Source organism: Myxocyprinus asiaticus, chromosome 17, assembly GCF_019703515.2.
Source record: "Myxocyprinus asiaticus isolate MX2 ecotype Aquarium Trade chromosome 17, UBuf_Myxa_2, whole genome shotgun sequence".
NCBI lineage: Eukaryota > Metazoa > Chordata > Actinopteri > Cypriniformes > Catostomidae > Myxocyprinus > Myxocyprinus asiaticus.
This window is the reverse complement of record NC_059360.1, coordinates 34,920,001-34,947,265: the sequence shown is the minus strand read 5'-3', so window position 1 is coordinate 34,947,265 and position 27,265 is coordinate 34,920,001. Positions and strand designations below refer to the sequence as shown.

At 35.3% G+C, this 27,265-nt stretch overlaps 3 protein-coding genes across 6 annotated transcripts in view; 1 reads left to right on the top strand and 2 right to left on the bottom strand.

Annotated features, from left to right (window-relative positions):
- Positions 1-733: 733 nt before the first annotated feature.
- LOC127455006 (transmembrane protein 26-like) lies at positions 734-12,850 on the bottom strand. Its single transcript, XM_051722522.1, has 6 exons — positions 12,610-12,850; positions 11,962-12,058; positions 7,147-7,224; positions 5,275-5,483; positions 4,132-4,211; positions 734-2,128 (listed from the first exon to the last, which is right to left on the bottom strand). The coding sequence occupies exons 1-6, from the start codon at positions 12,798-12,800 to the stop codon at positions 1,827-1,829; spliced, it is 957 nt and encodes a 318-aa protein (XP_051578482.1). The 5' UTR covers positions 12,801-12,850; the 3' UTR covers positions 734-1,826.
- Positions 12,851-15,383: 2,533 nt separating this feature from the next.
- On the top strand, positions 15,384-21,890 carry LOC127455418 (sialoadhesin-like). Of its 3 annotated transcripts, none has more exons than XM_051723295.1 (9): positions 15,384-15,662; positions 17,254-17,330; positions 17,902-18,249; positions 18,923-19,237; positions 19,466-19,762; positions 20,395-20,491; positions 20,569-20,587; positions 20,681-20,759; positions 20,959-21,890. In XM_051723295.1, exons 2-9 carry the CDS (start codon positions 17,279-17,281, stop codon positions 20,982-20,984), a joined length of 1,233 nt encoding a protein of 410 aa, XP_051579255.1. In that variant the 5' UTR covers positions 15,384-15,662; positions 17,254-17,278; the 3' UTR covers positions 20,985-21,890. The 3 variants fall into 3 exon arrangements, with proteins under 3 accessions (XP_051579255.1, XP_051579254.1, XP_051579253.1); XM_051723294.1 differs by lacking the exon at positions 15,384-15,662 and adding an exon at positions 16,832-17,087; XM_051723293.1 differs by lacking the exon at positions 15,384-15,662 and adding an exon at positions 16,834-17,073 and having other exon boundaries at positions 20,959-21,887.
- A 271-nt stretch (positions 21,891-22,161) lies between these two features.
- LOC127455420 (phytanoyl-CoA hydroxylase-interacting protein-like) overlaps positions 22,162-27,265 on the bottom strand; it is a 28,963-nt gene continuing 23,859 nt past the window's right edge. The window contains exons 7-11 of one of the 2 annotated variants that reach the window (XR_007899672.1): positions 25,234-25,287; positions 23,384-23,722; positions 22,960-23,285; positions 22,741-22,797; positions 22,162-22,415 (exon numbers count right to left, since the gene is read on the bottom strand). The gene's annotated coding sequence lies outside the window, so the exon portion shown is untranslated. Of the gene's footprint in view, positions 22,416-22,551; positions 22,798-22,959; positions 23,286-23,383; positions 23,723-25,233; positions 25,288-27,265 lie in introns of those variants that run through there. The other variant, XR_007899671.1, reaches the window with a different exon arrangement.

The window sequence follows — 27,265 nt, the reverse complement described above, 5'->3', positions numbered from 1 at the left end:
TTTTGACTTATTCCTCCTTTCCCTTAAAAAAAAAAAAAAAGGTTACAGTGAGACACAGTGGAAGTGAATGAGGCAAAATTTTGGATGGTTTTGAGGCAGAAATGTGAATCTTATAATTTTATAAAACACATTAATTCTTCTGTTAAATCTCATGTATTTGAGCTGTAAAGTTGTTTAAATAGTAATTTTTACAGTCATTTTAGGGTTTGTTGACATCTCGTCGTGGCAGTTAAATTGGCTATAACTTCACACAGAAAAGGTTAGTAAGCGATTTTATCACTAAAATAATGTTAACACATGTTGTTTATGTCTTGTGGCTATACTCTCTGAAATAGTATTTTAACCGTAATGGATTGGCACGTCCAAGTTATTTTTTGTGGTAATCAACATTATGCTTACAAATGCTACTGATTGAGCTTAACTTATATTAAACCCAGAATGTTCCCTTCAAGTCATTTTGATGAGATATTGGGGTTTGTTGTAGTACAAATACTGGGAATTAAGCTCAAGCAATTGTAAGCAAGCATTAGTTAAGGTATTTATTTGCACAAATATGTACTCATACAAGCTTGAACAATACCCAGTTAAAAAAATAACATCAAAACCAGTCTTTAAAGTGGTTTCGGGCACTTGTCAGCTGGCCAGGCTGAGAGACCATGAAGCCACCATACGCTGGTTTAAAATGGGTATTTTCTTTTTCTTTTTTTTCTTCTTCTTCTTCCCTGCACGGTTGGCAAAATAACTGCTGGTTTTTACTCCTTTTAAATATATATTTTTTCGTTGGCATCCTGTTTTTTATTTTTTTGGGCGTGGATAGTTCCTGTTTCCTCTACTGATTAAAAATAGAAAAACTGATCTCTGATTAAATTAATGTGTTTTCTTGCTTTGTTTTTGAAGACATGCAGGAAATTACGAGATACCATATGGTTAAATGTGAGTGTGAGAGAGAATGTGAGATTGAGAGTTCAAGAAAAAAAAGTTGGTGTATCTACTTTTTTCCCCACAATGCTAAAATAGCCATTAAAACCCAAGGGTCAGATAACCAGCGGAGATCATTCCCCACAACAGAGAATCCAGCTGGATACAAACTATACAAGCTATCTCATTTATTTCAACACTGAAAGACAAACATGTTCACAAATAGATATGTTTACATGTGCTGTAACCATCTCTGGTTAAAATGCTGGGTTTCTTGAAAGGCTGAGCTAGGATCTGTTGTAGTGTAAGTACAGATACCAGCAACCAAAAGGCCAATAACCAACCTGATCTTAGATAAGAGTAACTCCAAATACTAATGTCAAAGAGTCATATCTGAATGCATATGCTGGGAGAATAATCATGCATGACCAAACCCCTTTTACACACGTCTGCTAGAGATAACTGTGTTTGCCTGTTACAACTTGAAATACAAATAGCTTCTCGGAAAATATGTTCTTTTACAATACTGACAGGTATAAAAACACGGTAAAACACTAATAGCATATAAAAGCACAATAAAACTTAAGTGTTATTTTAAAAATAGGAAACACAGAATGATTGCCTTAATCTAAAATATGCATAGTCTACTATTGTTCCTATTTTTATAGTAAAAATTTTAAACACAAAGTCAAAATACCATCATAAAACTGTCGTCACACATAAAAGTGTTTTAAGTAATCCATCTAGCACATTTATTAGATGCATTGTTATTAGGGAAGTAAACACAATGTTGGTTTTAAACTGCATTTCCTTCAATAACTTTAATAGACTAAAAAAGTATCCTTTTTGTATCGTCCCCTCTTTTACTCTATGTTCTGCCCTCCTCCATCTCTGCTTCATCCCTCCTTTTAGATCGAAGGAGAGGAAGATGATGATGGTGGTGGTGGTCTGAAATCTTGACAGATGACGATGAGTCTGTAGAGGTTGAGGATGACAACTAGAAAGTTCTTGATAGCGAAAAAGACCAACATCTGGTGGAACACATCAAAGTAAATCATCACAATGAGACGCACTAGGAGAAACGGCCCATCCTGAATAAACAAGCTCTCTACGATGTTCCAAATATCCGTACTGTGTCTTGACAAGAGCAAGTTACAACAGCCGTCTTCACCATTGGGCTCATCGGAGTTCTGTGGCCTGGATGTAACAACTGTAGAGTAACACATGAAAGAGAGAAACAGAAGTAGAAGATTGTGTGAAATTGAATTAATTTCCGTGTAGTTGGCAGAAAATGTAGAATCTCATGTAGTTTGTGACTACTGTTACAAATGGTCCCACTAGCCCAGTTTAGTCAAAGCTCATAGTGTGTTTGCAGGAAACGATGTCATCATGCTTTGGCCATCTTTCATTTTTTTAATCACTTCAATAAAAGCACAGTTCCTACAGGGAAAGATCTGCTTCAATGAAGTTAAAGGGACAGTTCACCCAAAAATGAAATATCTCTCATAATTTACTCACCCTCATGCCATCCCGGATGTGTATGACTTTCGTTTTTCTGCAGAACACAAACAACATTTTTTAGAAGAACATTTCAGCTCTGTAGGTCCATACAATGCAAGTGAATGGTGACCAGACCTTTCAAGCTCCAAAAATTTAATTAAGGCAGGATAAAAGTAATCCATACAACTCCATTGGTTAAATTCATATCTTTAGAAGTGATATGATAGGTGTGGTTGAGAAACAGATGCATATTTAAATCCCTCATTCTGAAAGCGAAAGTGGAAATTTATAGTAAAAACATATTTAAATATTCATCTGTTTCTCACCCAAAGCGATTGCATCACTTCAGAAGACATATATTAAACCACTGGTGTCTTTTATACTGTCTTTATGTGATTTTTGGAGCTTGAACGGTCTAGTCACCATTCACTTGCATTGAAAGGAACTACAGAGCTGAAATATTCTTCTAAAAATCTTCGTTTGTGTTTAGTAAAAGAAAGAAAGTCATACACATCCGGGATGGCACAAGGGTGAGTAAATGATAAGAGAATTTTCATTTTTGGGTGAACGATCCCTTTAAAGTTGGTGGGATTTAGTGTTGGAAGAGGGCTTCTAAAGCTGAATGTCTCACTAACAGACTGCTTTGTTTCCTAAACTACATGAAATCAATTACTGTAAATTATTACTTACCCAACTGTTGCAATATAAAGACATACATGCAATCCATTTGCTTCAGTAGATCATGTTTCATTTAGATAGATAAAGCAAATGAAAGATCTTCTGTTTGGATGTGTTTGAAAGAAATATTCCAGATTCCATACAAGTTAAGCTCAAATGACAGCATTTGTAATTGACAGCAAAAATAATTTTGACTCATCCCTCGTTAATTAAAAAAGAAAACAATCACGGTTACAGTAAGGCACTTACATAGAAGTAAATGGGGCCAGTCCATAAACAGTGAAGAGAAAAGTACAGCCACAAGATGTTAACATTATATGTGTTAACATGAGTGAAAAATTCACACTAAAATCATGTTAACATGTATAACGTTTACATCTTACTCATTGTAAATGACTTACTGTAACAGTAATGTACTGCATTTTTTTATTATTATTATTTAAATCACTTTTTGTAGAAAAGAATATTTTGCCACAAATTATGTCAGTTGAGCTTAACTTGTATTGAACCAGGAACATTCCTTTAATATATTATGGGCTGTGAAAAGGAAGTTTTGGCCTTTTAGGAGAGATGTTTATAGAAAATAAAATGCAAGACATCTCTCTCTCTCTCTTACTGAGGATACAAGTGATATAGATCAAATTCCAAAACAAAAACACATGCTGTTGAACACATGTATCTAGAAATAAGTAAAGCCCTGCAACATGTTTTTTCCCAAAACACACAACACACCAACAGTTTGTGTGAGCTCAAAAGCAATTACTAAAGAGACCCTGGGTAAGAAAAATGCTTTTTGTGGAGCAGGATCAAAGATTCACGATATCTGATCCTCAAGCGAAAATTCCACTGGACAGCAGGATCCTCCTCTGGTCACTTGAGAGTTTGTGTGGATTTCATTTTTGGAAGAGTGATAGATGGGATCTTGAACTCTTTTGTGGTCAGATTACATGTTTTGCTCCATTGTTAAAGCAATATGCTATTACATGTGTTTGATGGTGAGATTAAGGAAGCACAGTTAAACAGGTTATCACTAACCTGCCAGGTGTAAAGGAAACTGCAACATACTCCACGTCCACACTGCCAGGATTATATACACCAGCTGAGGGCTGTTGTCCCTGTAATACAAACACAGGGAAGACTGTGTCATAAAGGTTTGCATAAAATTATGCATTAGCATTTCTATATGACCCTCTCCCAATGGATAAAAACTACATATCAGCCTAGATTTATCCAATATCACAAAAATAAAAATAAAAAAAATTGCTAAAGTAAACTTGCACTTTGAGTTTTGATTATGATAATGTTATAAATAAACATTGTGTGTTTTTAATGTAATGGCAAAGAAAATAATTCCTTTTTTAAATTATAATACGTAGCATAAAGGTTTTAAATCCATCTGAATGGGACACTTAGTTAAGACGTGAACATATTACTCATGTGTTTGGGTCAAGATCTGCAATGCCCTATAAATGGCATTACAGAGACCAGATTATTAGACACACAAACACTTATCACAAACACTTATCACTCAGTATATTAAGGAAACGCAAACAATCAACACTAATGACTCATTCTCAGGAAACAGTGGCATTTGCGTTACCATGACTTACTACTGATAAAATGAATAAGAAAAAAAACAGGTACTGAACTTATTCACTTTATACACAGTACTTCATATAACTCTTTGTAGTGCGTAATGCAAAGTGAAACAAAATAAAAAAATCTTGCCTGTTTTTTAAAATAACATAAGATTCTAAGCATTTTAGAAAGCATGATGATGATTTGATGAGTTTAATTAGGTTTTTTAGATTAGGGAGACATCCAAAATGTGCACTGTCTGGGGAGTACTCCTGGACCAGGATTGGAAAACACTGAAATATTGCATAGCTGTAATCACATTTTAGGATTGGGGAAATAAGAATGGACTCTTTTCACATTTCCTGGTTTGGAAATGCGTAAGTAAAAGATAACAAGGTACACTTCTATAGAGGACCATGGGAGACCATAGCAAATATAATTTTTACGTTCTCATTTGCTCCAACAGTAAAATATATATATTTTTTCCATGACCTTCCAGAGGAGGAATAAATAAAGAGCCAAATTTACATCACCCAACACTAGTATGTGCATTGGCATTCAGCCAGGCTTTTGTCTGTAGACAGAACAGGAAGTACTCACTTGATATCAGAAAGTGTTTCACTGGTGAATTCCAGAATATCTGCTGCTGTGCCAACGAAGATGAGCAGAAGCTGAGACAGCTCGTCGCGAGTTACTCCTCCCCCTAGTGGGAGGAGCCACTTTCCGAGGATGAGAAGGATGAGTAGAACCTGATGAAGACCAAGGATCCAGTCATTCGGACAAACAGAGGTGAGAACGCGTTCCAGGTGCTGATAGACACAAACACACACATTTGTTTACAGACAAAGATTAGATATAAATTGGACATTATGACTAAGCAAATCAGACCACAGGGAACAAAGGGGATTATTCTCTGCATTCCCAAGAAACATGACTTAAGATTCAAACATGGATGAATCAGTCTTAACGGGGATGAACTGGCCATTGGAAGCACCGGGACTTTTCCCGGTGAGCCGGTAGGGTAGTGGGCCACTCAGAATACTCAAAGTGTGTCGAAATGGTGCTACCCGATTAAATCGCACAGCGTATCCACCATATGCCGCAGCGTGAGAGCAGAGTGGGATCCGTCAGTTCAGTTAAAAAATTTTAATAAAAATATATACTGTCAGGATTTAAACATGGGACCTCCTGCATGCTAAATAAAAACTGTATCACTAGACTAATACGTCTTACACATACATAATAAACTACTAAGTTGTTAAAAAGTGTTCTTCTTTAGTCAAGTCTTATCCCACCTAGTGAGTCAAGTCATTTTTATTTGTATAGCCTTTTTCACAATACACATCATTTCAAATAGCTATACACACAATTATGCTGTAATGTCTGGTGCAGTGGTTAATGTTCTGGGCTGGTAACCAAAAGTTTGTAGGTTCAAATCCCACAAGGACTGAATTATCACTAATGTGATCATGAGCAAGGCATGTAAGCCATGGTTGCTCCAAGGGGACTGTCCCAGAGTGAGAATTAAGTCCAATATTAATGTCTAATCATAGTAAAACAGGAAGAATGAAAAACCAGTATAATAACAAACACATTTCTGTAGAGCCTCAAAATAACCATGAGTGTCAAAATACATTTTGGACATCCTCCATTAAAAATGTAACAATGGCAATGTTTAAAAGGACCCCACCAAAACTAGAGTAAAGGGTGATGGAATGGCTGAGGAGTTAGTGATATATCGTGATATCCTCTATTAAAGATTAAAATCCATGGAATAGTAATTCAAGAGAAAGACTCAAAGGAAGTGAAAAGCATGGGAGCTGCATTTCCAGTGTTGCATATTGCACTTTGATGAAAACGGTTACTGTGTTGTGGGCCACAGGAAAAGAATTAGATCACAAATTTGAAACACACGGTGGAAGCTTACGTGATGTATTTAAACATTGGCCCCTAACAATTACTAAGTTTACTCATTTTAAATCTTGACTTGTACTACACATAAATAACAAATATTGGCATTATATTCATACTGTTTAGCCAGAGGGGAACTGGCCCCCACAGCGAGCCTGGTTTCCCCTAAGGTTATTTTTCTCTATTAAACAACATCTTGGAGCTTTGTGTTCCTTGCCACAGTCACCTTAAGTTTACTTACTGGGGGTCTAAATATAAATATAATTATATTTTATTATTTATTTTAAGGCGCAATTTACAATCATGTCTTTATTTTATTAAACCGCACTATTATGACTTGAAGACATTAATATATCAATGCTTTTTCTGTTCAAGCATAATTTACTGTAAAGCTGCTTTGAAATTATGTGTGTTGTGAAAAGCGCTATACAAATAAAAATGACTTGACATGTATGCAGATATATAGCAGTCAGAGCATCAGTGACTTTTTGTACCTTTGATAAACAATCAATTAAAAGTCTAAAGCAAACATACAAATATGAGGTTAATTTGCAAGATTACCTTGAGTGTTTCATTAACCATGGAGCCATTCTGCGTTACCATGCTCTTGACATTCTCCCATGAGTCCAATTTCTTACACTGTCAGACACCAGAAAGCAGAGTTTAATAAATGGAAACTCGGATGGAATATCAGTTATATATGACCATAATTAGGCTTGACCGACTTCACATACACAGAAAAAAAATAAAAAATAAATACATAATCTGTAAAGCACCACTGAATAGATTAAAGGAATAGTTTACACTCTAATGAAAGTTCTGTCAACATTTACTCACCTTCATATCATTTTAAATTTAACAGTATGTTGAAGCAGCTTATATTCACACATTGAAAGTGATTGGTTTCTGTCAAGCTCCTAAGAGGAAAAAAAGCATAATAAAAGTGGTCTGTATGACGCTATATTCCAAGGCTTCTGAAAACATACATTAGCTTTGTGAGAGGACCAGGGCGAGATTTAAGTCACTATTCGCTGGAAAACTTCCTCTTTGCTTATAGCGGCTTAAAATAAGTCTAATTTGCGCATTTGCACATTCAAACTTGACACCTCAAGATGCATAACGCTCACTGGTTCTCAATAGTCTTGTGACCGATCATGATGTGATATGTTCCGGTGTTTTAATATGATATAAGGGGGCATAAGTAACAATTGGTCCTAAATTTTATAAAGGCTCAAATGTAATAATTTTTGGTTAAAAGTTTGGTTAAAAGAAGCCATTCAAATACATCTGGCTAATTGGGGACGTGATCATGGTCGAGCAAAAACTAGAGTGAACATCAGCAGGGCATTTGATTCCTGGAGGGACCTTCGTTCGGTTTTGGGGATCAAAACCAACCCTGAACTGGCATTCTTCTTACTGGACAGGTAAGCTTACATAACTGCAAAGCATGTGAAATATAGTGCCATAAGGATTGATCTGTGTAATTTTAGCTAACTTGATCTCGTCTGCTAACGCTGACAAATTGCATGCTACCTTGCTTCGTAACATTCAAATAATTTCAGCTATCTTTTCTTTATATTAAAAGTCAGGTTAATGTCAATGGTAGTCTGTAATTATTCAGCAAGGTAAACTACAATAATACATGAAATGAATGCTAGACAATGTTCAAGATAATGCAAAAAGACCCATTCATTAGTATAACGTAACTTGGTTATACAGAAAATATATTAATTCTATTATTATGAAACAATAGCGCATCGATATATCAAAAAGACAGTTGTGATGGTATCACATCAATACTGCATTGTGTCAACATATTTATAATGTACAGTCTATTTTATAAACAGCTACTGTCATCATCCACCAAATTTAGCTAACAGCTATTGATAAAGCTAGCTAGCTAGCTAATGCCGACATAGGCTATCGTATAAATGCAGTCAATGTATCATGCAAAGAAAAGTGATTACTTCAAACTACAGTCTCGCATATTCAGACCTATATCCACACTTTGTTTTAGCTCTGTTCCAGCACTGGAGAGTCAAATATAATATGCAGTTTCAAAGTTTGTAGTAAAACAATCATAACTGTGTAATTTTAATTATGCTACCTCATCTGTTAGCATGATGTCGGTGAATCACGTTCAGTTTCTTTGTACGTTACGTAATTGATTTGTTCGATGCTCTCTCGCGTCCCTATGGAGTGTGTGCACGAGCACGAGCAACAGGTAGCTGGCTGCAGTTCACTTAACAGCCACAGGTGTCATTAATAACAAGGGTTTCTGAATCTTACATACTGCACCTTTAATGACTTTGACCTAAGTCTGTTGTAATGTGTTTTAACTAAACAAGACAAAACTCACAATTCCTTCTAAGAAAAAAAAAAAAAGAAATCAAAAACAACAGCAAACAACACAAAACAGGTTTTCTGGGGCAGCAGCAGCCATGAAGGAAAAACAAAAGCATAAGAGCACATAACAGTTCTTAATGTAATAAAGGCCATAAATGTAATAACGTTTGGTCCTAAATATATACAAATGTCCCTGAAAGGTGCTTGGTATGTTTTAGGATAGTTTAAGTTTTTGTTTGTATATATTAATATACAGGTGCATCTCAATAAATTAGAATGTCGTGGAAAAGTTCATTTATTTCAGTAATTCAACTCAAATTGTGAAACTCGTGTATTAAATAAATTCAATGCACACAGACTGAAGTAGTTTAAGTCTTTGGTTCTTTTAATTGTGATGATTTTGGCTCACATTTAACAAAAACCCACCAATTCACTATCTCAAAAAATTAGAATACATTATAAGACCAATAAAAAAAAAAAAACATTTTTAGTGAATTGTTGGCCTTCTGGAAAGTATGTTCATTTACTGTATATGTACTCAATACTTGGTGAGGGGCTCCTTTTGCTTTAATTACTGCCTTAATTCGGCGTGGCATGGAGGTGATCAGTTTGTGGCACTGCTGAGGTGGTATGGAAGCCCAGGTTTCTTTGACAGTGGCCTTCAGCTCATCTGCATTTTTTGGTCTCTTGTTTCTCATTTTCCTCTTGGCAATACCCCATAGATTCTCTATGGGGTTCCAGGTCTGGTGAGTTTGCTGGCCAGTCAAGCACACCAACACCATGGTCATTTAACCAACTTTTGGTGCTTTTGGCAGTGTGGGCAGGTGCCAAATCCTGCTGGAAAATGAAATCAGCATCTTTAAAAAGCTGGTCAGCAGAAGGAAGCATGCAAGTGCTCCAAAATTCTCTTGGTAAACGGGTGCAGTGACTTTGGTTTTCAAAAAACACAATGGACCAACACCAGCAGGATGACATTGCACCCCAAATCATCACAGACTGTGGAAACTTAACACTGGACTTCAAGCAACATGGGCTATGAGCTTCTCCACGCCTTCCTCCAGACTCTAGGACCTTGGTTTCCAAATGAAATACAAAACTTGCTCTCATCTGAAAAGAGGACTTTGGAACATTGGGCATACAGTCCAGTTCTTCTGACCTTAGCCCAGGTAAAGACGCCTGCTTACGTTGTCTGTGGTTCAGGAGTGGCTTAACAAGAGGAATACGACAACTGTAGCCAAATTCCTTGACATGTCTGTGTGTGGTGGCTCTTGATGCCTTGACCCCAGCCTCAGTCCATTCCTTGTGAAGTTCACAAAATGAATGTTTGTGGCTTACCCTCCTTGTGAAGGGTGTCAATGATTGTCTTCTGGACAACTGTCAGATCAGCAGTCTTCCCCATGATTGTGTAGCCTAGTGAACCAAACTGAGAGACCATTTTGAAGGCTCAGGAAACCTTTGCAGGTGTTTTGAGTTGATTAGCTGATTGGCATGTCACCATATTCTAATTTGTTGAGATGAACATACTTTCCAGAAGGCCAACAATTCACTAAAAATGTTTTTTTTTTTTTATTGGTCTTATAATGTATTCTAATTTTTTGAGATAGTGAATTGGTGGGTTTTTGTTAAATGTGAGCCAAAATCATCACAATTAAAAGAACCAAAGACTTAAACTACTTCAGTCTGTGTGCATTGAATTTATTTAATACATGAGTTTCACAATTTGAGTTGAATTACTGAAATAAATGAACTTTTCCACGACATTCTAATTTATTGAGATGCACCTGTATATGTAGATATAAGGTTTATGCACTCATTTTTGATAGACAGTTATAGTTAGTATAATAGAATAATAGTAGAGTTGAAGGTAACTTTATTGCATTAAAGAAATATTCTGGGTTCAATACAATTTAAGCTCAATCCACAGCATTTGAGGTATAATGGTGATAACCCCCAAAAATTATTTTGACTTGTCCCTCTTTTTCTTTAAAAAAAGCACAAATCTGGATTACAGTGAGGCATTTACAATGAAGTGAATACGGGTCAATCCGTAAACGTTAAAATACTCACTGTTTCAAAAGTATAGTCACAAGACATAAACAATATGGGTGTTACCATGATTTTAGTGTGATAAAATCACTTACTCATATTTGCTGTGTGAAGTTACATCCAACTTTAAACTTAACATACCACAGTAAACCCTAAAATGCCAGTAAAAACGACGATTTAAACAACTGTACAGCTAAAATAATACAAAAGTTTTAACAGAATAATTAATGTGCTTTTATAAAATTATAAGCGTCACATTTCTGCCTTTAAACCCTCCAAAAATTGGCCCATTCACTTCCATTATATGTGCCTCACTGGAAACTCTGGTTTTGCTTTTTATTTTAAAAAAAAAGGAAGAGTTGAAATTATTTTTTGTGGTAATCAACATTATGTCACAAATGCTGTCGATTGAGTTGAACTTGTATTGAACCTGGAATATTCCTTTAAGAACCAAACATTTATTGAATTTAGGGCTTTTTTTATCTTTAGGACCAACTTTTTTTTTTTTTTTTTTTTTGACATTTAGGGCCTTATTACATTAAGGACCACATTTTATTACATTTTGGGCCAAAGTTTGTTACATTTAGGACCTTTGTTGTTACATTTAGGGCTATTTATTACATTTGTTCCCTCAATAACATTTTCAGCAAGTAACAACCTAAATTTCAGTCTGTTCCTCAAAATACTTGGAAAATAGCACACAAGTCAAGTGGATCATTTTTAATGTGCTTTTTGTGATTTTTGGAGCTTTACAGTCCTAGTAAACATTCACTTTAATATGGAAAAGAACAGCCTCAACATTCTGCTAAACACCTCCTTTTATTCTACCACTTAAAGAAAATCATACAAGTTAGAAAGAATATGAGAGTGAGGAAATCATGGAAGAATTTCAAAAAAAAATTTGGGAACGTTTTCTTTTTTTTTCAGAGAAGTGAAGAAATAAACCCACTAAATATGTGACAGAATTGGTACACAGAAGGGTACCTGAGGATCACTGGCCTTGTTCTCCTGATGATGCAACTCTAGAATCCAGATGGATGGAATAATACTGATGAGGAAGAGGAGGATGGCTGGAGAAAACCTGAGAGAGCACAGAAAGATGACTGCATTACAGTTACAGATGCATACTTACTATAACAAATGCACACTGGCACATAGTATATATACAAACTGAAGTACATAGTGCATAGGAACTAAACACTGGTGAACGGATTTGTATATTCCTTCACACACATGCATGTATGCATGCACGCCCTTCAGTCAGTTGTAACAATAGGTCTAGCAGGATGTTGGGGAGGGGGAGTGAGGGACTGAGGAATGTAGCCAAGTTTTTGAGGTAAAAAGAAGTTCAATCAAAAATACAACTGGACAGAGACTTTAAAAGCTGAATAAATACCATCTAAATATAGACTTTCATTCTAAATGCTGAATTGAAGCTATTGTGATCTCATTCAAAGAATATGATCAACAGCTGTTTGGAAGAGTGTTGGGGTGTCCTGTCAGAGAATGAATTGGTAATCTGTGAACTTGATTTCGTGCTTTAAATCATGTATACTGTAAAAAAAGAACGGATGATTTGCTTATCTAGTTTTAAACCTGATACAATTAAAAGAGAAAGTATATGTCACTTACCATTTGTAGTCTTTCCCCTTTCTTCGCTTTAAAGTGATGATCATCTCCACGACCAGAGGCAGATAAAGGACCGTCAGTAACCAGTAGACACTGTCATTTTTCACCGTTGTCACTCTCCAGACCCCGATGAGAGAGACCAGAATAAACAGCGATCTGGTTATGATCGCGCACACGAATTTGACCAAAATCATGTTCAAAGATGTCCCGGGTTGTGTGGTGTGAACTCTGCTCGCAGAGTCCCGTTAAGTCCCCAGTTTATGTTGAATCCTCCCACCAGCGTCAGCGTGTGCACAGAGTTACAGCGGTGAAATATTTGCTCAAGAGACACTGTTGGAGGACTTCTACTTTAGAAAGATTTTAAAGACAAGACTTTGCCATTCCAAAGTATATTTATTATTTATCTGGACAGGGCACCGTTTGTCTACAGTTTAGAAAAACTGAAAATAATCGAGGCCGCCATAGGGCAACATTTATTTACCACTATCACTTCAAATAAATACATTTCCAAGATGAATATCCATGATGATTTAGTGGTTTTTGTGTTTTATCGTTTTAATAGACTGGTTGTCTGGTGTGTAAGACTTTGTCATCTCACACACAACCACTGTAAAAACGTGACTTGACAGTAATAAATCCTTTATTCAGAACAGAATGACAAACTCGACTTTCAAAGCACACTCGAGAAAGTTTAAAAGGCTAGGTTTCAGAAAGGCTATTTTGTATAACTAGCTAGCACATTAAAGGAATATTCCAGGTTCAATACAAGTTCAGCTTAGTCGACAGCATTTGTGACATAATGTTCATTACCACACAACTTAATTTTGACTGGTCCCTCCTTTTCTTTAAAAAAAAAAAGAAAAAACTGTCAGCAACTTACAATAGAAGTAAATGGGGCCAATCCGTAAACGTTTAAACACTCACTGTTACAAAGTATAGCCAAAACAATATGCCTGTTAATATGATTTTATTGTTATAAAATCACTTACTAACCTTTTCTGTGTAAAGTTACATCCAATTTTACAACTTCGTTGTCATGACATAACACCATAAACCCTAAAACGTCCGTAAAAACAACAATTTAAGCAACTTTGCAGCTCAAATATTACATGCGTTTTAACAGAAGAATTACTGTAAGTGCTTTTATAAAATTATAAGCTTCATATTTCTGTCTTTAAACCCTCTAAAAATTGGCCCCATTCACTTCCATTGTATGTGCCTCACTGTAACCTCGACCTTTAACTTGTATTAAACCCGGAATATTCCTTTAAGATTTCCTGTTCAGTGCTTAAAAAAGAAAGGGACATTTTTAGAAGGTTATAATCTTATTAAAGCACTTACATTCATGGGGGCATGGGTAGGTCAGCAAGTAAAGATGCTGACTACCACCCCTGGAGTCACGAGTTCAAATCCAGGGCATGCTGAGTGATTCCAGCCAGGTCTCCTAAGCAACCAAATTGGCCCGGTTGCAAGGGAGGGTAGAGTCACATGGGGTAACCTCCTCGTGGTCGCTATAATGTGGTTCACTCTCGATGGGGCGTGTGGTGAGTTGTGCGTGGATGCCGCGGAGAATAGTGTGAAGCCTCCACACGCACTATGTCTTTGCGGTAACACACTCAACAAGCCATGTGATAAGATGCGCGGGTTGACAGTTTCAGACGTGGAGGCAACTGAGATTCGTCCTCCGCCACCCAGATTGAGGCGAGTCACTACGCCACCACGAGGACTTAGAGTGCACTGGGAATTGGGCATTCCAAATTGGGGAGAAAAAGGGGAGAAAATCATAAAAAAAAAAAAAAAAACATTCTTCTGTTAAAACTTGTGTATTATTTGAGCCGTAATGTTGTTTAAATCTTCATTTTTGCGACAGACTACTGTTCAAGGCAGATAAACTTTTAGTTATTTACAGTACCTCAGGGACAAATGAAATATAGGATCTATACCTCAGCAGAGCTGAGAGAAGAGAGAACAGAATCTATCTTTTTATTTCTTTGCTACCATTTGATTATTTGATGAGATGGCAGATACCTGCATAGATTATGTGGAACTTTAATGGATGAATGATTTGATGTGTATACTAACATGCACTCTGTAACTGCCATAACTTGATTTTCAACCGTTCCCATTTCCCTAACCTGTTTACTAGATAGCAATATTAAAATAGGCCTTTGTGATATTAAAATATATTTAAAAAGAATAATTATCAAGGCAATCAAGGTAATGATAGAATGGCACAAGGTAGTGACAGCAGTCATTCCTCACTGTAGATCAAAATTAAAGTTTTTAATGACTTCATATGCTGTATTTCCCCATTAGTGCATAAACTATAGCTTAAAGATCTATAGATATATGTTTTACTGTTATGCTATCCATGCAGCAGCATATTCTGTAACTTCAATTGCTGGTGTGTGGTGGGCGTTCTAGTGCACTATGGCTGCCATCGCATCATCCAGGTGGATGCTGCACACTGGTGGTGGTTAAGGAGATTCCCCCTATACTATATAAAGCGATCTGAGTGCCTAGAAAAGCACTATATAAATGTAAGGATTTATTATTATTATTATTATTATTATTATTATTATTATTATTATTATTATTGTATGTTTAAGACAGACCGATCTCATGAAAATTCGAACATAATTTACGAGTTGGCTATTTTGTATGGTCTGGAACATGTTGTTCGCATAAACTCATATGAATTCATCACGTGCAAATTCCCAGATGTCTAATGCGGAAGTAAGCGCGAGTTCCGCGCTCGAGGCGTTAAGGACATGATTATTAATATTATGCCCTTACCCAAACCCCTTATATAAACTTAACCAATCAGAGTGTTTAAACATGATATGAAGCTGTTGTGTGTGACAGAAGCAAGTAATTGTCGTGTATTCGATGGAAACGATGTCCAGCAACATCATTGGCTGTAGTGAAAGTTGTAGGAATTCAAATGAGTGCAGTCGCACAATATCATACAAATTAGCCAAATTTAGAAAAGTCGTACGAATCCTGACGATTTCGCCGTGAGATTGTGTTGGTTTAAGACCACATGCCCTCTTCAGGTCAGTTTAGCGTATATTGTAGCACACTAAAAAATATTTTTGTGGTGAAGTAGATATAGCAGAAAAGATTAAGTTCTTTCTACATTAAATACGTTAGTTTAAGCATTAAATATTAATTCGACTTTTGTACTTAATTCAAACATGCAAAATTGAATGCTCAAGCTTATAAGTTAATATTATTTATGATTGTTTGTTATCTTTACAATGCGTCATCATGTATCAGTACTAAAGTAGAAAACCTTGTCATATTTATTCGCTAATTTGAGTACATTTCACAGGCGAATAATATAAGTATTACGTAACTTTTTGAAGCTGATGATCATAGCATGCAACGGGTTTGAGTAATTAATGAGCTTAAATGGATTCACTGTTTGCTAGTTTATTTACACTGTTTTTATTGTGGATTTTGTCCTTACGTTTGGTAACTTCCTTGTTTTGTAAAATCTGAAGTTCATTTTCTACTCAAAATTACCCATTCAAAAAATATCTGTTGATTGTTACCATCATTGTGTTTTCTGCAAGTGTTGAGGTCTGCTTGCGCACGTATGTATTTTGTTTCTACTGCCAGTAATGAAGGGTGATGTTGTCTAACAGACCACATAGAATGCATTGAGCTTCCCTATGGAAGGCTTTCGACTGTCACGTGGTACATGGTTAAACATGTATTTATAAGGAGAGTTCAAAATGTGAACATTTCTAATAAAATGTTCATTCAAGTTTAAGTATCATGTACATCAGATGTGTAAGTAAAAGTTACTGTATTAACTAAAATGTTTAAGTTGCATTTACTCACTCACTTTAATCAGTATTATATCATGAAGTTAAGTAGATTTTACTTAATTTTATAGCATTAAAATTTACTTAGAAAAACTTTGTACGTTTTATGAGTCATTTTTTTCAGTGCATTTCTTCCCTCTGCATATCATTGTAACAATAACAGTTAACTTAATATGCATTCCCCTTTGCTCATAAATAGTTGGTGTCTAATGTGAGGATGAACATGTGAACTTGTGAATCCAGATATTTGGATCTGAATCATTTTTGTAATTTTCCAGTTAATTTGCATGAAAGACGATGTTTTTTTGTTTGTTTGTTTTTTTTAACTTTTTTTTTTGACTTTATTTTACTTTTTTACCTTTTTTTTTACTTTTCTTTGGACTTTTTTCTAAGCATCATGGAACTATAAACCCTAAATTATATAGGAAGTACAAAACTGATGAAAAGTGATGACAGGGGAAGTAAAAACTGATGGAAATTGTCATTAAAAGGGAAGTTTCCCCTGTACATAATGTCTTGCAGGCCTATATTATGTTACTGGTTCTTTTCAGCACAGCACATATTTTTCACTTCATCATCTGCACATTCAATTGAAATACTCTCTGCTTTCATTTGAACAAATTTAGGATTCTGGGTTTGTACTTTCATGTTAGTTTACGTTAGTTATTTGCACTGATTGGTTGGGCAATATTTGCTTATTCAGTATTCAGCAATAATTTCCAGAATGATGATTTTTCATGTTTGCATTAACTATATGTGATCTGATCATTTTTGTCATTTGTTTGAGCTGTGTTTGTGTTTTTTTCCTCTAAAGATCAGCTCATACATTTAATGAAAGAATGGATATTTGGACAGCTGAGAAAATAATTCTTCTCAGTTTTCTGTTGAAAGGTCTGTGTCTGATTTTTCACCTTCAGCAAACTAAATCACTATGGCTCTGTTTGACTTTATTAGCCTCACATGTGTGAATATTTAATGTATTATGTTGTCTTCATAAAAAAGAAATACTTTAAAATGAACCTGTATTTTAAGGCTACTGTTATTTAGCATTACTTTAGTACTATTGTTTATTTTATCCAAAGCAATTCAAATTAATTGTAGGGAAATAACCACTGCACTGTTAACTTGTTCACCTGACTTAATTTGTTCTACTCCATTAACATTACCCATTTTGATTGAGTTTGATTGATACATTTTTTAAAGTGAATTGGTTCCTTAATGCATTTCAGATAAGTCTGCTTAACTCATTTGAGTTCCTGGGAAGAGGTTGAAAATGAGGCTCTAGTAGTCTAGTCCACTTTAATATGTCCAAGAGTGTTGGTTTACCATTATAGTGATTAGCGTTCCTTTTAGTTAGGCACCTTGTTTAGTTTTGATTAATTAAATTGGGCCTTTGTTTTGGTGTTGTGCAAGAGTGTTTGTTTACTTATTTCTTTCTTTATGTTTGTTGTGTGTGCTGTAGGTGTTTGGTGTGTAAATTTAACCATTAGTCTGCCAGAGAAGGTTGAAGCTCTGAGTGGATCGTGTGTGCTCATAAAGTGCAAATTTAAGATCGACACCATATATGAGAGGTATTTCACTGACAGAGCCAAAGGAACCTGGAGTATTAATGGAACGCAGAAAATGGTGCTTAATTCCAGTATGTCGAACGCTAACCCCAAAGGAAGTATCATTGGCAACTTCAGTGAGAACAACTGCACAACAATCTTTTATGACATAAATTCAAGTCACAGTGGTACATATTACTTAATGATCAGTGCTGACCTGAGAGGTGTCTATTCATGTGCCAGCGTCATTATAAATGTCATCGGTAAGTGACTAATGTCTTGTATATGCTACACACTCTCATGGCGAAATCGTAAGGATTCATACGACTTTTCTAAATTTGGCTAATTCGTATGATATTGTGCGACTGCACTCGTATGAATTCGTACGACTTTCACTAAAGCCAATGACGTCGCTGGACATCGTTATCCATCTAATATGTGACAATGTGTCATCACAGTCTGTGAAAAAGGTCTATTACTTGCTTCTGTCACACACAACAGCTTCCTATCATGTTTACACACTCTACTGATCGGTTAGGTTTAGATAAGGGGGTTTGGGTAGTGGCGTAATATTAATAAGCCTGTCCTTAACACCTCATGCGCACAACTCACGCTTACATCCGCATTAGACGTCCGGGCGTTTGCACGTGATGAAATTGTATAAATGTATACGAACAAGCTCGTACAAAATCATACTAAATAGCCTATATACATTATTTGTTATGTTATGTGTTGAATGAAGTTTAAAAGTAGGCAATTTATCAAAGCATCATTGTTTTAAGGCATGACACTATCAGAATAACTTTTGCCTGATTAGACATATACAAAATGTTTTCTTAATTCTTGAAACAAAATGAAAGTGCAGATTATTTGAATGTATACTGTAAGTAAAATGTATACATGTGCAATATGTTTAACTCTATCTCTGTGTTTCAGACTCTCCCCCCAAACCCACAGTAAAGATTCTGGGTCAGAGCGAGGTGTTTGAGGGGAGCTCTGTGAGTATGAGCTGCTCTGCTAAGGTTCTCTGCTCCTCTCGTCCACCCACTCTCACATGGAGCTCCACTCCCAGGCTCCCCCTCAGCAGAAGAAGCAGAATACAAGAGCAGCAGAACCAGCCTGAGCTCATCTCTAATCTAAACTTCACTGCTACTTACCTTCAACACAGTGTCACTTTTACCTGCACTATCACCTACCAGCTACAGGACAAGAACAAATCAGCACTGAACAGCAACACATTATATGTTCAGTGTAGGATTTTTTTTATGCTTGTTTCATGCATTGAACATTGAGTTTATTAAGGCATGAAGGCATGTGCTTTGTGTGTACTTGGTTGCCCTAAAATACTAAAATACAAACTACTGAAACAAGAAAACTTAACATCAAAAAAGTTAACATCATACAGTGAAAACTAACTAAAAATAAACTATGATGAATATCATATATTTACACTCCTCATTCTTTCCATATCTTTTTTAGATGCACCCAAAATATCTCTCTCTCCCCGCTGCAGTGGAACTGATGTGACTATTTGTTTCTGTGAGGTTCATGGAAATCCCTCTCCAAAAGTGACCTGGTATCTTTCTGGACGCCCTGTCACTAATTCTACATGTCTATCCATAAGTGAAGAACGATTAGATAGCACAGTCTTGAGGAGCTCCCTCACGCTACATTACTTGCTCACAGTCAAACCTACTCTGCAGTGTGTAGCCATCAACACTCATGGCAATGCCAGCCAACAGTTTCCTCTGTTTCCACCCCCTCAAGAGACTGCACGTGAGTTTCAGTTCTTTGGTTAATATATTTATTAAAACTTGACTTAAAAACCAGTAGAAAAGCTTTATTATGTTATGTATTTTTTTTTTCTTCTCTCTTTTGATTCTAAGCCTGTCACCTCAAGAGTATGTTAGGTTCACTCTACAGCCACTGGAAATAACTTTTATGAATGTTTTATTCATAACAGCTTATATGAGTATCAGGCATTCAGCTTGGATATTACTGTAGTATGAAAATATAGTTTTTTTTGTTTTGTTTTTTTACTTAATAATATAATTACATAATAAAATAGAATGTATAGTATAATATAATATAATATAATGTAATATAGAATAATATTAATTAATATAACATAATAGAATAGAATATATAGAATGTACAATATAATATAATATAATATAATATAAAGGATAATGGACAGTCAGCCGGTCATTATATAATATAAAATAATATAATGTAATATAATATAACATAATAGAATAGAATATATAGAATGTATAATGTAATATAACTTAATAGAATATATAATATAATATAATATAATATAATAAAGTATTTCTATCTATATACCAGACTGACGTGTAGACCTATTCTTCTGTTCATATTCTTAAGTGTGTATCATGTACTTTTAGAATGCCAACAGATTACAGTTTGGTTCCTGATCATACTTACACTGATTCTCCTTCTGTATGCTCTGACTTTTGGATTTGGCCTCTACAAAATTAGACAGTAAGTCATTTAATCAGTAACAATAGATCTAAATAATCTCAGTGGAATTTTAGTAATCTGGTCTACATTTTTAACAGACTATCTGCCAAACTGAAGGTGAGTCTCTTATGTATTAAATATCATCATAATAAACCACCATTATAAAGATGACGATGTAGATGATCTGTTTGAGAGTGTTTTTGTTTGCAGGCTAAAGAGGTGAACGTATATTCCTCTCTTCAACTCTCTAGTCCAAACTCTGTTTATGAGAATTTGAATATAACAAGAGGTGACAAACTTATACATATACATATACATATACATATACATACATATACGTACATACTTCATCGCTCATTCAGACATACTTTCAGTATTTTTAAAAACTCTAGTCCACCTGAAGAATTGTAACTGTTTTATGCACACACCACTGTAGTTCAATCAAATCAGGCTAAATCATGGAACTTCTTTTGGTCTTGATATTTTAGACACAAACATAAAAAGGACAGAATAAAGCATGAAGACCTCATTGAGAGGATCAGAAGAGCTTTTGAAGAAGAAATTTTCACAGAACCCAGATGATGGTCTTGGTAATTTTATGTATTCTTTGTGCTTGTTGAACAAGTACTGATGCTGGTACCTGCAGTATTTTATATCTGAGATTAAGAGAATTGATTTAATGTGCCTTTTTAAGTTTTATTGTATATGTTTGTATACGTTGCTCTTTTTGTGAACATAACAAATGCTTGTATTTGGAGAGCTGAATTAAAGTAAAATATGATGCCAGTCAAGATGTGTCTCTAATGCTCTTCCGACAACTTAGGTATAGGCCTATGTGAAATTATCAGTAGTCATAATAGAGACTTTGTTCTGCTCTTTACGAAAGGAGAAGAGAAAATGCATAGCTAAGCACAGAGAAACACACACAATGTTGGTTTTATGAATTCATTATAATTATAAAGTCAAAATATACTTATTTTTCTACTAAATTATAATATACTGTATTACAATAGTTGGAAATGTGTTTTTAGTCTTTCTTTTCTTTCTGAAAACAAGAAATAGGCTGAAAATACTGTCACGCTTGATAACTTAGTATATACTGTATAGTTTAGTACAAAATGTAGACATGAAGTATAAAGGAATAACAAATGAACAAAATAAAATAAAGGTGTCTCAAAAATATACAATTGTAGATGGATTACTGTAGATTGATTAAAATATATCATATTCTTCTGAATTATATAGACAAGGCGGCACTGTAGCAGATTTGTGATGACTCCAAAACCTGTGTAAAGATGGAAATTCGCATACAAGCTGTACTAAAATATGTCAACTCTTTTGCAGCTTTTCTGTGTAAAATAAAATGCTGCATCTGAGCCATCAATACTTTGCTTTTGTCATGACAATCAATATGCTTCCTGTTTTTTGTAAGCTGTGCATGATAATCAACGTAGAAGGCAACATTCGGACATACTGTAAATGTAAAAATCAAGCATGTGATACATAAGTGATTGCGATTCCTGTGTAAAATACACCTCTCTGTTGCATTTAAAATTGGAAACACAACTTTTTGTGGTATTTATGCCATTTATGCAACATGTATTTTTGCTATTTACAATGCATTGTACTATACATGTATATATATATATATATATATATATATATATATATATATTGTATATACTGTATACACACACACACATACATGTGTGCCCTCAATAGTTATATGACAGCACTTTTATTAACACTGCTAGAGTCTTTATTAGTGATGACTTCTGTAGGCTGCAGAGATACATCTCCATTTCTTTTTGATCCAAGGATATTGTTCGGATCCATTTTTTATAATGAATATATCCAAAGGATGCTAGAAGTAGTAGTAGAACACCTATGACTGGTGAAGCTGCTAGCAGACTTAAAGGTCCAACAAAGATGGTTGTCTTAGTTCCTTTAAAGAGAAAAAACGATTTAGTAATATACCGGAAGGAAAAGCAAGTGAAAATCATGACATTGCACATTTGTGAAAGAGCATTCACTAAATACATGCATTGAAGATCTGAATGATAAGCACATTTCTGGTTCTTCAAGATCCTTTCTCCTTTACTAAGGAAGTGCCAGAGTCTGCTGATGTAATGTTCTTTAAGATGAAAGAGTTGTTGTTTAGCAGTGCGGTTTGTGTAATGCCTGGCACAACAGACGACTCTCTACCTCACACACAGTTACAGTGTAGTTACCATCATCTGGCAGAAAGCTTAGTGTGATTGGAGACTCACTGGGAAGAGAGAGGTGTAACTGTGACCCAGATGATGCATTAATCCTTTACATGTGCTCTGATAGGAAGAGAAGGCAGACACATTGCATTGATTTCAAATAAAAACAATAACAATTATTAAAGATAGTTTTACTACAAAGTGACAACTTCAAAAAATTCACAAATCATTGCATATGACACAAAAGTGCTATTAATTTGATTATATTCATTGGGTATTTACTTGTGATAGTGAGATTAGTGATTGCTGAAGGTCTGATGTTGTCATCTTTCTAGAAGAAGCACACATAGTAGCCCTGGTCATCTGGGTGAGTGTTGGTAAAAATAAGAGAAATGTCACCATGTATGATTCTCTCCTTGTGATCTGACACTCTGCCTTCACACATTGGATCCACAAACAGAGATCCAGATTTCCACTGAAGCACCACCTAAGTCCATCTCTTTCATTGCACAATGCGGCTTCCGAGCCTGACCAATCAACATGGACGAAACAAGACAAAATGACTCTCTGCCCAAATTCAACAAACAGAGCACCTGGAAATCTGGGGACTAAAGTGAGACAGAAAGTGCAGGAGAAAAATGAATATGAAATATATTCTGAAAAAAGTATTCTTACAGTTTTCTAAACAAAAATATTTAAGTATTACCTTTAACCTCAAATTCAAGCTCTCCAAGAACAATTTCCTGTCCCTTTCTAGTCAACACACATCGGTATCGGCCGCTGTCACTGTACTCTATGTGAGTGATTGAGAGAGAGAAATCTCAATTTCTGAGGCCGTCTGTAGACAGATCTGGTCTGTTAGTATATCTGCTGCCCTGAATGATTCTGCCAAACTGAAATCGCATGACTAGATGTTCTCCAGTCCACCAGTGGATGTCCAGAAGATCTGCTGGTATGTCTCTGTAGTTACTGTCCTGGCAGGGAAGAGTGACAGAACTACCCAGCTGAGTGTCAGAATGATGGGCCAGCACAGTAAGCAATCTCCCTGGAATGAATAATAACAATAATTAAAACATTAAATATCTTTCAAGCTTTAATGCAAAAGTTTATTACACTATGCTGTTAGGATACTTCAACACAACAAGTGAATGCATTTTAAAATATATTTGGATAGTTGTGGTTAATATATACATATACTGTATATACACTGGCGGCCAAAAGTTTGGAATAATGTACAGATTTTGCTGTTTCAGAAGGAAATTGGTACTTTAATTCACCAAAGTGGCATTTAACTGATCACATTGTATAGTCAGGACATTACTAATGTAAAAAACAGCACCATCACTATTTGAAAAAGTCATTTTTGATCAAATCTAGACAGGCCCCATTTCCAGCAGCAATCACTCCAACACTTTATCCTTGAGTAATCATGATAAATTGCTAATTTGGTACTAGAAAATCAACAAACACAGTTGAAAGCTATTTGGTTCATTAAATGAAGCTTAACATTGTCTTTGTGTTTGTTTTTGAGTTGCCACAGTATGCAATAGACTGGCATGTCTTAAGGTCAATATTAGGTCAAAAATGGCAAAAAAAGGAAAGGCTTTCTCTAGAAACTCATCAGTCAATCATTGTTTTGAAGAATGAAGGCTATACAATGCTTGAAATTGCCAAAAAACTGAAGATTTCATACAAAGGTGTACACTACAGTCTTCAAAGACAAAGGACAACTGGCTCTAACAAGGACAGAAAGAGATGTGGAAGGCCAGATGTCCAACTAAACAAGAGGATAAGTACATCAGAGTCTCTAGTTTGAGAAATAGATGCCTCACATGTCCTCAGCTGACAGCTTCATTGAATTCTACCTGCTCAACACCAGTTTCATGTACAACAGTAAAGAGAAGACTCAGGGGTGCAGGCCTTATGGGAAGAATTGCAAAGAAAAAGCCACTTTTGAAACAGAAAAACAAAAAGAAATGGTTAGAGTGGGCAAAGAAACGCAGACATCGGACAACAGATAACTGGAAAAGAGTGTTATGGATCTTAACCCCATTGAGCATTTGTGGGATCAGCTAGACTGTAAGGTGCGGGAGAAGTGCCCGACAAGACAGCCACATCTATGGCAAGTGCTACAGGAAGCGTGGGGTGAAATGTCACCTGAGTATCTGGACAAACTGACAGCTAGAATGCCAAGGATCTGCAAAGCTGTCATTGCTGCACGTGGAGGATTTTTTGATGAGAACTCTTTGAAGTAATTTAAGAAGTTCTGATTTTTTTTTTTCAAATTGTAATAGGAATTTTTCGCATTATTAATGTCCTGACTATACATTGTGTTCAGTTGAATGCCACTTTGGTGAATAAAAGTACCAATTTCTTTCCATAAGAGCAAAATCTGTACATTATTCTAAACCTTTGGCAGCCAGTGTGTGTGTGTGTGTGTGTGTGTGTGTGTGTGTGTGTGTGTGTGTGTGTGTGTGTATATATATATATATATATATATATATATATATATATATATATATATATAAATTTTTTATTTTTTTTTTATGTACTGACCAGTCACTATGAGCAAGAAGCTGAAAATTATCCTCTCCATGTTGCATATCACACCTTTAGCAAAGAAGAGAGTTATATCACAGTCACAGAATGCACTCTGTAATTTATCTGTTCTAAAAATGGGTGCATATATGTGAACTCATCCCAGACATCACCATTTTGTGGATGAGCAAGATAAACCTAAATCAACTAACTAACTAAATAAACAAATAAATACAAGTCCTGATAAGATAAATGTATTTAAATATTCCCAAATGTTTGCCCAGTAATGTATATGTCTGTTTTAAGTATCTCTTTTATTATTATTGCTCTATTTATTTAAATGTTTTGTATTCATATACTTTCATTTGTTTATTAATGTTTTTATCAACATATTCTGTGTTTATGTTCTGAATAGGTCAAAACTTGTGTTAAAGGTTAGGCTAGGTTAGGTTTAGGGTAAACCAACATCACATAACCTCATTAATATTCATAAGCCAATCCATTGCCCAACACTCATTACATGAAAACAGAGAACATTTTCCAGAGAGGACCAGGAAATACATAAACTTAAAAGACACTGGAAATATGTTAATAAAGGAATAAAAAGTACAGAAATAAGTAAAAGAAAGAAATATGTAAATAAATGTAAGAATATACAAATACTGAAATGTACAAATTAATACAAAGAGTAAATAAACGAGGAAGTTGACATAAAAAAATTTTCAGGACTAAATAAAAAATCAGAACTAAGTTCTGTAAAAAATTTAAAAGACATTTAACATTTAACTGGAAAGTATTTTATTTATTTATTTTTGATTCTGGCAAATATTGTACATTCTCTTAGCACAGTGTATTGCATAACACTGCATCAGAAAGTTTTAGCCTATGGTGCAAGATACAGTAACACAAGGGTAGCGTAAAAATAAGTGGTGATGGGCAGTTACATCTATTAGGCTAATATAATATTTTTTGGAGTTATCAGTCAGCTTTGAATTCATATAACGATGAAATTACTCAATCCACACATGGATCAGGACAGTATGAGAGTGTGTTGGATTGATAACTCTGAAACATAGGCTAATATATGTTTTTTTAAAGACCTCGTGACCAAAAAAACAGGACCAGCCTGATCAGAAAACACAGACTATTTTGGTCCCTTATCTTACCCAGCTGGTGAGACCTGCATTGCTGTTCACCAGCTTATGTTGTGTTTCGGGTGCTGGTCCCCCAGCATGGGATGCTGGTGTGCAGGTGTCTCCACCAGGCTTTTAAACTAGCTTAACCAGCTTAGAAAGACCATGTTGGTCAACCGGCCTCAACATCTATAGGTTTTTATAAGCTTTTTGTATATAACTTTTCTATTTGGATTTTTGTGGCCTATGCATTTACTGTATAAACGGTTTGTTGGACTTCTTAAAAGGTGCAGTGAGTTCCTTGCAATGGTCCACCAGCAAGATCATCACCAAACCAGCACTAACCACCAGCATGGGAATTTCATGCTCTTTTAAGCAGGGTAATGTGGACATCTTGTATATGGACTTCCATTGATTTCATACCAGGATAATTATATTTTCTATCCCCTAACCCTACCATCACACAAACCTTTGCACGTCAATATATTTAAAGTTAAACATAAATTGGGAGATTTATGAGCCATTTTTACCAGTGAGGTCAACCTAAAATTTCCTCACTATAGTCGGTTTTCAATGTGTCACTATATTAGTGAGGACAATTTCAGTTATTTTCAGACAAATATAGGGAAACCTGTACACAGACACAGACACACACACACACACACACACACACACACACACACACACACACACACACACACAGTGGTCTCATTCTGAACGATCTTTATTGAACAGTCACATTTGGTATTCAGAAACATGGCATAAAGAAAAAAAAAACAAGTATTTACTGAACAGGTCTGTCAGTGTGAGGAACATTCACATGGCAAGAAATTGAGTCAATATTAAGTTTTGAACTGATGTTTTCCTACTATAAGCACAATAAGATGAATAGGATCATTGTTAAATTATAGCAAGGC